A 13,572-nucleotide genomic window follows, 5' to 3' on the forward strand; every position below is an offset into this window, starting at 1 on the left:
AATAAGCTCACATTCTTCAGGATAATAGATGTCATATCCTCCTCCGATGAGGGACAATCACACAGGGCGGATCTGATTTCATAACTTTAATTGGTTTTCTTTATCAACCCTACACTGTTCATACAGTGTGAGCATGTGTTTGCGTTCCACAATGAAGGTTAATCAAACGGGAGGCTATCTGTGGGCATTGGTGTTGTATTACAGCATCAGTCTATTGTCAGATCTATGTCTGTCGAGTGGGTCATTCTGCCTGCCTGCCTGCCAGACAGACATCAGAGGTCTTGTCTAGAGCTAAATGAACTCCTAGTTGTATCAAGGGCTTAACAATGCTTCTCATGATGTTGCGGCCCATCCGCATCTAAACACTTTAACACAACAATGAGTCAGATTTTATGCCGTTTGTCACAGCTCAACAGAGGTGGGACCAAGTCACTATTATTCAAGTCACAAGCAAGTCTCAAGTCACAAGGTCCGAGTCTCAAGTCGAGCCCCATGTAGAATGGGCCAAGACTAGAGTCAGGTCCAAGTCGTGCAGTCTAAGAGCAAGCTAAAAATCTATACATGCAATGACTTTTTCAACTACAAATCTTTGTCTTTTTATTGAAGCTACCAGACACTTCTTCATTGTTTTGTCTACAACATTTTTATTAGCCTATGTAATTGTAAAACAAGGACCTTGTAGCTATGGTAAGGACATGAAATCAGCTGAAGGCAAGGCAGGTTGACATGCTCATAGTGTATATTTATTTACAGGTCTTGGTGATCCAATGGTGAAAGTGCCCTATCATGCAAAATACACCAAGTAGATTTACCACATACAAGGGCAATAGCACAAAAGAAATCTGAACGGACACCGGTAGAGGGCTTGACTGTATACCCTCTCCCTGAGAAACCAAATTGAAACTGTCTTACAGGAGCTCAAACTGGTAGGCCTAACGTAAACTCACCCCATTCCGCAACCGCAACATTCAAACGAGGCTACAAAGAAAACTAATGGGTCTATAGCGACTGTGACTTCAAAATCGGGGGTGTGAACTAGGTTTCTATTCAAGCGTTGATCGACATGGTAATGGCTCTATAGTATTGGAGAAAAGTTGAAAAAAACGGACCCTCCGTTACATCGGGACGTGTCATGTCGTAACGTACAGCACGCATAAAGCAACTATTTCTGTCTTACAATCTCTCTCCACCAGGTGTAGCACGACTCTCATCCTTTAAAAACAAGAAATTGACAGTGATGGGGGTAAGGGGGATTACCTAGTCCTTTTTTGCTTCATCATTGCATGCGATCATCATTCTCAAAGCCGCTGTTTACTTCTAAGATCACTTTCGCACCGCCCTAAAAACCCGATACAAATTCAACACAAACTTTCAAATAGGTATGTAATGACACATTATATAAACTCTTTATAGTGTTTTATTTACATTTTAGAGGCGATAAGGTGATAAGTTGGACAGATCGAGTGAAAATAAGCAATTTTCCCACACGACATCTCTCCTTCTCACTATCACGCATTAGTTTCGCTTCCCCACCCACCATTTTTAAAAAGACCCAACGAGGCTCATTGCCTGCTTGAATTATGCAGAAACGGGCAGCGTTTAGGTAATGTAATTGATTTTGTTGGAAAGGGGAGAAATTGTGCTTTACAATGGTATTGACATTACAGTTGATCTGGAAGTATTTTGTTTTTGGGGCGCTAAAATAAGGGCAATTGTACGGACCAAGGCGATGTACTAGTTTACATAATATAAGCATTTGCTCCCCCCCCCCCAGGACCATGCAATTACCCAATTGGAAATAAACAAACTGGTTCTACAATGTAAAAGGCAATTTCCACATCCATTTTTACATTGGTACATTCGTCTTAATCAGACTTAATGGTTATTATTAATGATATTTCAACACCATGCATACATGGAACAATCATTTTATCGTATTCAACGTTCTTCTGACTCCAAAGCCTGGGGCGCAGGACACAGCCTATTTCTATGCGCACAACAAAAATGACAGACATAGGACACAGACACATGGAACTCTGACATAAACAGTGAAACATGAACAAAGGAAAACATATCTTGAATAACAAACAGAACTTCGACCAAGAGTATTGCGAATGGCCGTGTGCACGATAAACATCGCGCCTACTCAGGGCAGGGTAAGAAATCGTTGGCAATAAATTGAAAATGTATCGTAGGCTTATCGAACATGAAACCGATGTCTATGTGTTGCAATGAACGGTACAGGGATTGGATGATGAAACGCTAGTAATTCTTGTAGTATTAGATGTAATATATATTTACCACATAGGGCCTATGCATTTAAAATGTGTGAAAGCAACACCAAACGTTTCAACAAGAGAGAAAAAAAAAACACTCCACTGGCCGGAGTTTGGAGAGCAGCGCCTGTGGTGCGTCCTTGCCACAGTAGAGAGATCAACACAACAAAACTGAGGGGTGGTTCTATTCTTTGTGGCCTTTTTATTTTATCTTTTGTCTTTTTTTATATTGCAGATACAGTGCCTTGCGAAAGTATTCGGCCCCCTTGAACTTTGCGACCTTTTGCCACATTTCAGGCTTCAAACATAAAGATATAAAACTGTATTTTTTTGTGAAGAATCAACAACAAGTGGGACACAATCATGAAGTGGAACGACATTTATTGGATATTTCAAACTTTTTTAACATCAAAAACTGAAAAATTGGGCGTGCAAAATTATTCAGCCCCCTTTAGCTAATACCTTTAGCGCCACCTTTACAGCTGTAAGTCGCTTGGGGTATGTCTATCAGTTTTGCACATCGAGAGACTGAAATGTTTTCCCATTCCTCCTTGCAAAACAGCTCGAGCTCAGTGAGGTTGGATGGAGAGCATTTGTGAACAGCAGTTTTCAGTTCTTTCCACAGATTCTCGATTGGATTCAGGTCTGGACTTTGACTTGGCCATTCTAACACCTGGATATGTTTATTTTTGAACCATTCCATTATAGATTTTGCTTTATGTTTTGGATCATTGTCTTGTTGGAAGACAAATCTCCGTCCCAGTCTCAGGTCTTTTGCAGACTCCATCAGGTTTTCTTCCAGAATGGTCCTGTATTTGGCTCCATCCATCTTCCCATCAATTTTAACCATCTTCCCTGTCCCTGCTGAAGAAAAGCAGGCCTAAACCATGATGCTGCCACCACCATGTTTGACAGTGGGGATGGTGTGTTCAGGGTGATGAGCTGTGTTGCTTTTACGCCAAACATAACGTTTTGCATTGTTGCCAAAAAGTTCAATTTTGGTTTCATCTGACCAGAGCACCTTCTTCCACATGTTTGGTGTGTCTCCCAGGTGGCTTGTGGCAAACTTTAAACGACATTTTTATGGATATCTTTAAGAAATGGCTTTCTTCTTGCCACTCTTCCATAAAGGCCAGATTTGTGCAATATACGACTGATTGTTGTCCTATGGACAGAGTCTCCCACCTCAGCTGTAGATCTCTGCAGTTCATCCAGAGTGATCATGGGCCTCTTGGCTGCATCTCTGATCAGTCTTCTCTTTGTATGAGCTGAAAGTTTAGAGGGACGGCCAGGTCTTGGTAGATTTGCAGTGGTCTGATACTCCTTCCATTTCAATATTATCGCTTGCACAGTGCTCCTTGGGATGTTTAAAGCTTGGGAAATCTTTTGGTATCCAAATCCGGCTTTAAACTTCTTCACAACAGTATCTCGGACCTGCCTGGTGTGTTCCTTGTTCTTCATGATGCTCTCTGCGCTTTTAACGGACCTCTGAGACTATCACAGTGCAGGTGCATTTATACGGAGACTTGATTACACACAGGTGGATTGTATTTATCATCATTAGTCATTTAGGTCAACATTGGATCATTCAGAGATCCTCACTGAACTTCTGGAGAGAGTTTGCTGCACTGAAAGTAAAGGGGCTGAATAATTTTGTACGCCCAATTTTTCAGTTTTTGATTTGTTACATTTTTTTTGAAATATCCAATAAATGTCGTTCCACTTCATGATTGTGTCCCACTTGTTGTTGATTCTTCACAAAAAAATACAGTTTTATATCTTTGTTTGAAGCCTGAAATGTGGCAAAAGGTCGCAAAGTTCAAGGGGGCCAAATACTTTCGCAAGGCACTGTATATTTTGGATTCTGTGAATTTAATTGTTTGCATAATTTCTAATCCCCTTTTTATATAAAAACAATCAGCACTACGACCCCTCCCCTGATTGGAGGAAATTAACGGACAACAATACTTCTATTGATATTTTCGCTCACATGTACGGTATGTGTAGTTAAATAATTATACATATTTCTATTTTCCTCTTTCTGCAAGTGCTGGGTTTTTACCCACAGCGGCCAATCCAGCATTCATTCATATCTTAATTCCAACCCTTCGATGTCCACAGGTTAACAAATCTTTGCCAGTATAATACCATTTTGCTATTTCCTTTTGCAATACATCCCTCCATTTTACTGTGATGTCTTACAAGGGTCTTGAACCTCCCTATTTGTAACATTTCTACCAGTATTTCCCTAAAATTAAATACTTTACCCAAGAGGGTAATGATATTTCCCATTGACTGATGATCGTGGTTTTTCCAGGTGCTCTAACAGTACATTTTACAGTTTTGAACACCTATTAAAACAACCAACCATTCATGGACCTGACTCTTAAAACGAGCCACCAATGGACAGTGTCAGAAAATATGCTCTATTGATTCTGTTTTTCTTCATGGCAGAGTCTGCCCCATATATTGAGAATTATTTTTGTAGCAAGTATTTTATATAATACTGTAGCTTAGATTGTCAATTGTTTTATATACAGTGCATTCGGAAAGTATTCAGACCCCTCATCGTTTCCACATTTTATGGCCTTATTCTAAAATGTATTTAATCATTTTTTCTCTCCTCAATATACAAACAATACCACATTATGACCAAGCAAAAACAGTTTTTTTTTTGACAATTCACCGAAAATGTTCGGTTTTAATCTGCAAAACCCACTCTTAAACACAGGATGAGCCTCTTAGTAGTTTGGAGTAAGATATAATTTCGGTATAATTGATGTTTTAACAGAGTTTTAACGCCTTAACGTTAGGTAGCATAAATGTAACTACATGTAAAGTGCGAATTTGCATTAGTATACGTATAAAATGTTCCAATGCAAAGTTACATCTCACTTTTCTATTTTTCGAGTTCTTACATACGCCAATCAGATTGCCGATGTCATGTCAGAATTTGTTTTTCCGGGGAGTGATGTAATATGGAGGACCTGGCAAGCCAGCCTATTTCCTATAAAGAAACAGAAATAACTTCAAATTGAACTAAATCATTTGCACTAATTAATACTGGCTACAATTACATTTTCAGCAAACTTACAAGCAAATATTTTATGAATTTATTAAAAATCAACTTAGCCCTACCAGCCTGCTAACTTTAACAATATGTTAGCGCTATGTGAGTCAGCTAATTGCTATCATCACCTAGCTTACAGCTACATTAAAGTAAACCAAAGTTTTGGAAATACATAATGCCATCTAACCAGTTGTCAAAGAATGTTAGCTACATGCAGCTATCTTACCCAGCAAGCAAGCCAGCCAGCTAACGTTAGCTATTTAGCCAACTAGCTATTAGCCTAGCCAAACACCAAGGTGATGGTTGGCAAGCTACAGCCCAACTATTGGGGACCAGCTAGTAAACAACTAACACAACTAAAACACAACCACAGATCAAAGCAAAGAGAGAGCAGAGATTTACAGATTAATGGCTGGGGCCCATCCGATAGCAAAACTTTTAAAAGCATGCAGGCTAGGTTGGCAACCAAAGCCAGGGGGAAGCAGGTGCTTCACTGGCAGATGGAGAGTCAGAGAAATCCCAAATGGATAGATTCCAGATGTCTGTCAGCTGACGCACAAGCACTAAGGCAAGGCGGGAAAAGTTACAAAACACCAGTAGCCGACTTCACAGAGAACATGCAGAGAAGTTGTCAAACAAAAAGGTGAACAGACGTGGTACTACAAAATAATAGCAAGCAGGTATGACTTTCTTTCATTTTGAGCCCATGGGAAGAAGGCACCAGAGCCTGCCCTGATAACAGGTTCCCACTAAATAACAGAGCTACAATGTCTGTGAAGAGCATGCTGCAGGGCTGCATGAGCCCGATCTGGTTCTTGTTTACATCACAATTCCTGTGATTGGTTCAATGTAGTTCACCACAGCCAACACTTGGTCTGGAATGTAATTACATGCGAGCATGGCTAGTTGCTAACGTTAGCCAGCTTGAGCTAGCTATCGAGCTAGTATATGAACTCTGTAGCACAGAGTAGATCCTCCATATGACGTTGAGAATTAGTGCGTTGTAATAACCAAAATACATAACCGTTTGTACCTATAGATAACCAGATCGTGAATACAACTAAGTCTTTGACACCATGTTGTTACATTGGTGAGTAAAAATGAATGCTTTCTATCCTTTAAAGGGATACTTTGGGATTTTTGCAATGAGGCCCTTTAACTACTTCCCCAGAGTCAGATGAACTTGTGGATACCATTTGTATCTCTCTTTGTCCAGCATGAAGGAAGTTAAGAGGTATTTTAGCAAGCCAATGCTAACTGCCGTTACCCATAGACTTCCAGTCATTGCGCTATCTGCTATCATGGTAGTTAAAGGGCCTCTGCCGAAATCCCAAAGTATCCCTTTAATATGTTTTAACCCTCAAGGCATGTTCATTATATAAATATCCCATTGAACTTTATCTGGTTTGTCATTCCAAAGGAATTCTCGCATTACTTGAGAAAGGATTTTCCTGTAGTCGGTAGAGCCATGAATAAATATGTAAACTAGAGAATTAATCAGGTTAATTTTCCCTTCAATGGACAGGTGTTTCCGTCTCCACGGTTTCAAGATCATATCTATTTTGCAAAGTGTTTTTCACAGTTTTCTATCAAAGTTAGTAGTTGGGAAGATTGCTAAACTTTTCTGAGATATGTGTACCAAGTACATCAACTTTGCCATCCGCCCATTTAATCGGGAGACCACATCACAATTTAAAGTTTATCTTTTAGAAACGCAATGCGTAATTTAGTACACACAGTGCTTTGTTTCTTCTTTTCCTGGTACTCCCTGGTCTTCTGTAAGCTTGGTATAGCCAAAGTAGTCGACATATTGCCAGATTGCAGGGATGGGCAAGAGATGTTGGCGCGCAGATCAATTTAAATTATTTTTGTAAATCAGTCCGGGTTGAACTTACAGAAGGTGCAATTTAGACATTTTGTTGTTAGTCACTCTCACAGATATCATATTAACATGGCATAAGTCATGGCAAAATGTGTAGAATTGCAGGGAATTAGTAGAATTGCATGAGATTAGCTTTCAAACTGTTTTTTAAAAATCCACCCCATAGCAAATGGATAGAATTGCAGGAAATTCACTAAAATTTCACCTCCTTTCTCTCTGCCTCATGGCATTTTTTAAATATATTTCATGACATTTCTTATAAAGTTTCTAAATCTTCAACTAGGGTTGGCTCTGACTGCATGTGGGGTATGGATGTTTGTAGGCAGACCCCCAAGCCACTGTGGCCCGCAAGGTGGGGGAGGCCCTCAACCAAGTCTCGTTTAGGGCCCTCTAAAGGCTAGTGCCGGCCCTGGCTACTGATATAATGCATTTATTTAAGGGTTAAGTAGTTTAACTGCACAAACAGATTGATTGAACAAATCAGTTGACTGTATGTCTTGGACTGTGGGTAGGGTACGCATTTCCTTGATCCACTGCGATCGCTCATGATGAATTCAGATTTTTTTGTTGCCCATCCCTGGTGTACAGTATGTAACCTTGATTTTGTGTTTGTGTTCGTCTCAGGCACTGGGAGGCCGTTAAGAGGTGGGATGAAGCCATCCAGATGACTCCAGAAAACCCTCTACTGTACGAGATTAAGTCCCAGGTACATTACAGCATTACAGTACTACAGCTCTCAGCTACTTATCCTCCACTCCTCCTGTTGTCTCTCTAGTTCGACAATTCTCCAGCCATCAGACGACAGCCAGCCAAATAGGGCCAGATACAGCCAGATAAGAACTTCCTCGGTTTGTCTTTGCTACAAACAGAAAATGTTGTTTTGTATGAACCTTTTTTCTCCCTTTCTTGTTCTTTGTGCTGGTACAATACAAATATAGTGCGTCGAATTTACCTCCAGATACAATTTGACTGTCGGAGGTAAGTTTCTCCTGGAAGCTCCCTTTAGGCCACGGATGGGCAATTGATGGCCCGCTATACAGTACCAGTCAAATGTTTGGACACACCTACTCATTCAAGGATTTTTCTTTATTTTTTACTATTTTCTATATGACAACTTTGCACACTCTTGGTATTCTCTGAACCAGCTTCATGAGGTAGTCACCTGGAATGCATTTCAATTAACAGGTATGCCTTGTTAAAAGTATATTTGTGGAATTTTTTCCTTAATGCGTTTGAGCCAATCAGTTGTGTTGGTAAAAGACCAAGTCGCTATTATGGCAAGAACAACTCAAATAAGCAAAGATAAACAACAGTCCATCATTACTTTAAGACATGAAGGTCAGTCAATACGGAACATTTCAAGAACTTTGAAAGTTTCCTCAAGTGCAGTCGCAAAAAACATCAAGATCTTTAATGAAACTGGCTGTTATGAGGACCGCCACAGGAAAGGAAGCCTCAGTTACCTCTGCTGCAGAGGATGGAGTTAACTGCACCTCAGATTGCAGCCCAAATAAATGTTTCAGACTTCAAGATACAGACACATCTCAACATCAACTGTTCAGAGGAGACTGCGTGAATCAGGCCTTCGTGGTTCAAATTGCTGCAAAGAAACCACTACTGAAGGACACCAATGAGAAGAAGACTTGCTTGGTCCAAGAAACACGAGCAATGGACATTAGACCGATGGAAATTCAAAATTGATTGTATGGGGGTGCTTTGCTGGTGACACTGTCTATGATTTCTTTAGGCTTCAAGGCACAATTAACCAGCATAGCTACCACAGAATTCTGCAGCGATACGCCACCTCATCTGGTTTGCGCATAGTGGGACTATAATTTTTTTTCAACAGGACAATGACCCAACACACCTCCAGGCTGTGTAAGGGCTATTTGACCAAGAAGGAGAGTGAGCCTGGAGGTGTGCTGCATCAGATGACCTGGCCTCCTCAATCACCTGACCTCAACCCAATTGAGATAGTTTGGGATGAGTTGGACCGCAGAGTGAAGGAAAAGCATCCAACAAGTGCTATGTGGGAACTTTTTTTTTTTTTTCACCTTTACTTAACCAGGTAGGCTAGTTGAGAACAAGTTCTCATTTGCAACTCCGACCTGGCCAAGATAAAGCATAGCAGTGTGAACAGACAACACAGAGTTACACATGGAGTAAACAATTAACAAGTCAATAACACAGTAGAAAAAAAGGGGTCTATATACATTGTGTGCAAAAGGCATGAGGAGGTAGGCGAATAATTACAATTTTGCAGATTAACACTGGAGTGATAAATGATCAGATGGTCATGTACAGGTAGAGATATTGGTGTGCAAAAGAGCAGAAAAGTAAATAAATAAAAACAGTATGGGGATGAGGTAGGTAAAAATGGGTGGGCTATTTACCGATAGACTATGTACAGCTGCAGCGATCGGTTAGCTGCTCAGATAGCAGATGTTTGAAGTTGGTGAGGGAGATAAAAGTCTCCAACTTCAGCGATTTTTGCAATTCGTTCCAGTCACAGGCAGCAGAGAACTGGAACGAAAGGCGGCCAAATGAGGTGTTGGCTTTAGGGATGATCAGTGAGATACACCTGCTGGAGCGCGTGCTACGGATGGGTGTTGCCATCGTGACCAGTGAACTGAGATAAGGCGGAGCTTTACCTAGTATGGACTTGTAGATGACCTGGAGCCAGTGGGTCTGGCGACGAATATGTAGCGAGGGCCAGCCGACTAGAGCATACAAGTCGCAGTGGTGGGTGGTATAAGGTGCTTTCGTGACAAAACAGATGGCACTGTGATAAACTGCATCCAGTTTGCTGAGTAGAGTGTTGGAAGCAATTTTGTAGATGACATCGCCGAAGTCGAGGATCGGTAGGATAGTCAGTTTTACTAAGGTAAGTTTGGCGGTGTGAGTGAAGGAGGCTTTGTTGCGGAATAGAAAGCCGACTCTTGACTTGATTTTCGATTGGAGATGTTTGCTATGAGTCTGGAAGGAGAGTTTACAGTCTAGCCAGACACCTAGGTACTTATAGATGTCCACATATTCAAGGTCGGAACCATCCAGGGTGGTGATGCTGGTCAGGCGTGCGGGTGCAGGCAGCGAACGGTTGAAAAGCATGCATTTAGTTTTACTAGCGTTTAAGAGCAGTTGGAGGCCACGGAAGGAGTGTTGTATGGCCATGAAGCTCGTTTGGAAGTTAGATAGCACAGTGTCCAAGGACGGGCCGGAAGTATATAGAATGGTGTCGTCTGCGTAGAGGTGGATCAGGGAATCGCCCTCAGCAAGAGCAACATCATTGATATATACAGAGAAAAGAGTCGGCCCGAGGATTGAACCCTGTGGCACCCCCACAGAGACTGCCAGAGGACCGGACAGCATGCCCTCCGATTTGACACACTGAACTCTGTCTGCAAAGTAATTGGTGAACCAGGCAAGGCAGTCATCCGAAAAACCGAGGCTACTGAGTCTGCCGATAAGAATATGGTGATTGACAGAGTCGAAAGCCTTGGCAAGGTCGATGAAGACGGCTGCACAGTACTGTCATTTATCAATGGCGGTTATGATATCGTTTAGTACCTTGAGCGTGGCTGAGGTGCACCCGTGACCGGCTCGGAAACCAGATTGCACAGTGGAGAAGGTACGGTGGGTTTCGAGATGTTCAGTGAACTGTTTGTTGACTTGGCTTTCGAAGACCTTAGATAGGCAGGGCAGGATGGATATAGATCTGTAACAGTTTGGGTCCAGGGTGTCTTCCCCCTTTGAAGAGGGGGATGACTGCGGCAGCTTTCCAATCCTTGGGGATCTCAGACCATGAGAAACAAGATTGAACTATTTGGCCTGAATGCCAAGCGTCACGTCTGGAGGAAACCTGGCACCATCCCTACAGTGAAGCATGGTGGTGGAAGCATCATGCTGTGGGGATGTTTTTCTGTGGCAGGGACTGGGAGACCAGTCAGGATCGAGGGAAAGATGAACGGCGCAAAGTACAGAGAGATCCTTGATGAAAATCTACTCCAGACTGCTCAGGACTTCAGACTGGGGCGAAGTTTCACCTTGAAACAGGACAACGACCCTAAGCATGCAGCCAAGATAACGCAGGACAAGTCTCTGAATGTCCTTGAGTGACCCAGCCAATGCTCTGACTTGAACCCGATTAGACATCTCTGGAGACACCTGAAAATAGCTGTGCAGCAACGCGCCTCATCCAACCTTACAGAGCTTGAGAGGATCTGCAGAGAAGAATGGGAGAAACTCTCCAAATTCAGGTGTGCCAAGCTTGTAGCGTCATACCCAAGAAGACTCAATGCTATAATCGCTGCCAAAGGTGCTTCAAGTACTGAGTAAAGGGTCTGAGTCATTATTAGGAAACATTTCTGAATGGGGTATTGTGTGTAGATTGGTGAGGGGGGACAAAAACAATTTAATACATTTTACAATAAGGCTGTACCGTAACAAAATGTGGAAAAAGTCGAGGGGTCTGAATACTTTCTGAAGGCACTGTATATATATTTTGGGGGGACTCCGTCGGGGTCTTAGAATAGTAGAATCACATGTTGCAATTTTGAAATGTGGCTGTGCATCAGCAGTTTTTCTCACGTCAGTCACTGACATTCACTCAATTAGCCCATGTCAGCATAAAAATATGTTGTTTGGTAAATTAGTCGAGCCAGCTATCCAATTACTGACCGGAGGGCCCCCGTTGAATTTGTTAGTCACTCTCACTCAGATATCATTTTAAAAACTGCAAACATTTCTCTCCACCCTATGGCGAAATCTGTATAATTGCAGGAAATTAACTGTAAAACTGCTAATCTTTCTCTACGCCTCATGGCAATTTTTGTTGAATTTCATGACATTTGTTAAAAATGACAATCTTCTCTCAAAATATGTAGAATTGCAGGAAATTACCTCTAAAACAATTCACTTAGGCCCCCCAAAAGTCTACGGCCGGCTCTGACTACATGTGTGGGTATGGATGTGGGTACGCAGACCCCCAAGCCACTGCGGCCCCTCATAATGAGTTCAGATTTTTTTTGTGTCCCCCACCCCATCAAAGTTTCCCATCCATGCTTTAGGCTGTCAGGAGAGAAGTTAGCTCTAGGACCATTTGTGTACTTGAGCTTTGCCATGAAAAAAAACAGCCATTGGACACGGAACGGTCTTTCATAATGACCTGCTGTTAAGAGAGAAAATACGCAGCTTGAGATTAGAAAGTGAGTCTCTTTATATGAGGGAGGATACAATTTCATTTCAAATGGTTTATTTGACCATTTCACTCTGTCCCTCCCTCCCCTCTCTCCTAGGTGTCATTGAGAGTAGAGATTAGGCTAGCTAGCCAACAGAGGGGTGGGTGTGTGTGTGTGTGGGTGTGGGTGGGGGGGTGTAATCATAAAGCAGAATAGCGATCTAAACCCGACTGTGATGTAGTCACACCACATGTACCCTGACATACTCCAACAGTATCTGTAACACAATTAACTTTCTCCTTATAGCCTGAACCTTTCCAATAAACATTCTCCCTCCACCCTTTTAATGGCTGACATTATTAACCATGATTATGAAATCTGAGTAGAAATTCATTACGTGACCTATGTGGCAAATAATGAAAGCTTCTGTTATTACCTTCTTTAGGGGAAATGTAATATCATGTTCTTTTACTCATGTTGTGTGCGCTTTTAAATGTTTAACTTGGTCCTCATGTCCTCGACTCTATTCTTGGTTGCTACAGATTAGTCATGCTTTAGAAGGGATACATTAACAGGGTCACATACACACACACACACACACACACACACACACACACACACACACACACACACACACACACACACACACACACACACAAGTCTACTTGTATGCTGTGTAGCGGAGGAGACATATCCCTCCCTCATTAAGTTATATTCTGATGTGTTTCATTACACATGAATAGTCTGACTGGTCGGTGGAATAAAAATATATGTCCCCATTAGTCCAGTCTCTGTCTTTTGGACGTTCTGCACTTGCTGCAAGACCAGCTATAAGGCTGTCTCAGAGGTGAGATGCCTCTCTCCGAGCCAGAAGACTGGGATGGAGACACAACTCTGACATTTGCCATTCACTTCCTCTCATCATGTTCCTCCCTTTAACTCACTCAGTTTCTCTGTGATGCTCACAGTCCTCTCTCTGTCTGTTTGTCCATCCGTCATGCTCACATGGTCCTTTTGTGTGTTCGTCACTCTGTTCCTTTAAAGTTTTGATTGGTTGGCATGAGATCGATCTCATTGCAGCCATGGCGTCACTTCACCGATGTCTTTCTGTTAGGCTGCATGAGAGCATGAATGATGAGGACAAACTTTTATTGTCCATTGAATATA

At 41.9% G+C, this 13,572-nt stretch overlaps 1 protein-coding gene across 1 annotated transcript in view; it reads left to right on the plus strand.

Moving 5' to 3' along the window:
• LOC112230883 (tetratricopeptide repeat protein 33) overlaps positions 1 to 13,572 on the plus strand; it is a 54,053-nt gene that overhangs the window by 18,251 nt on the left and 22,230 nt on the right. Inside the window, exon 2 of the mRNA XM_024397229.2 lies at positions 7,853 to 7,934. Within this exon, the coding sequence (XP_024252997.1) occupies positions 7,853 to 7,934 (82 nt within the window). The remainder of the gene's footprint in view (positions 1 to 7,852; positions 7,935 to 13,572) is intronic.

This window comes from Oncorhynchus tshawytscha, linkage group LG33 (genome assembly GCF_018296145.1).
Source record: "Oncorhynchus tshawytscha isolate Ot180627B linkage group LG33, Otsh_v2.0, whole genome shotgun sequence".
Classification (NCBI taxonomy): Eukaryota; Metazoa; Chordata; class Actinopteri; order Salmoniformes; family Salmonidae; genus Oncorhynchus; species Oncorhynchus tshawytscha.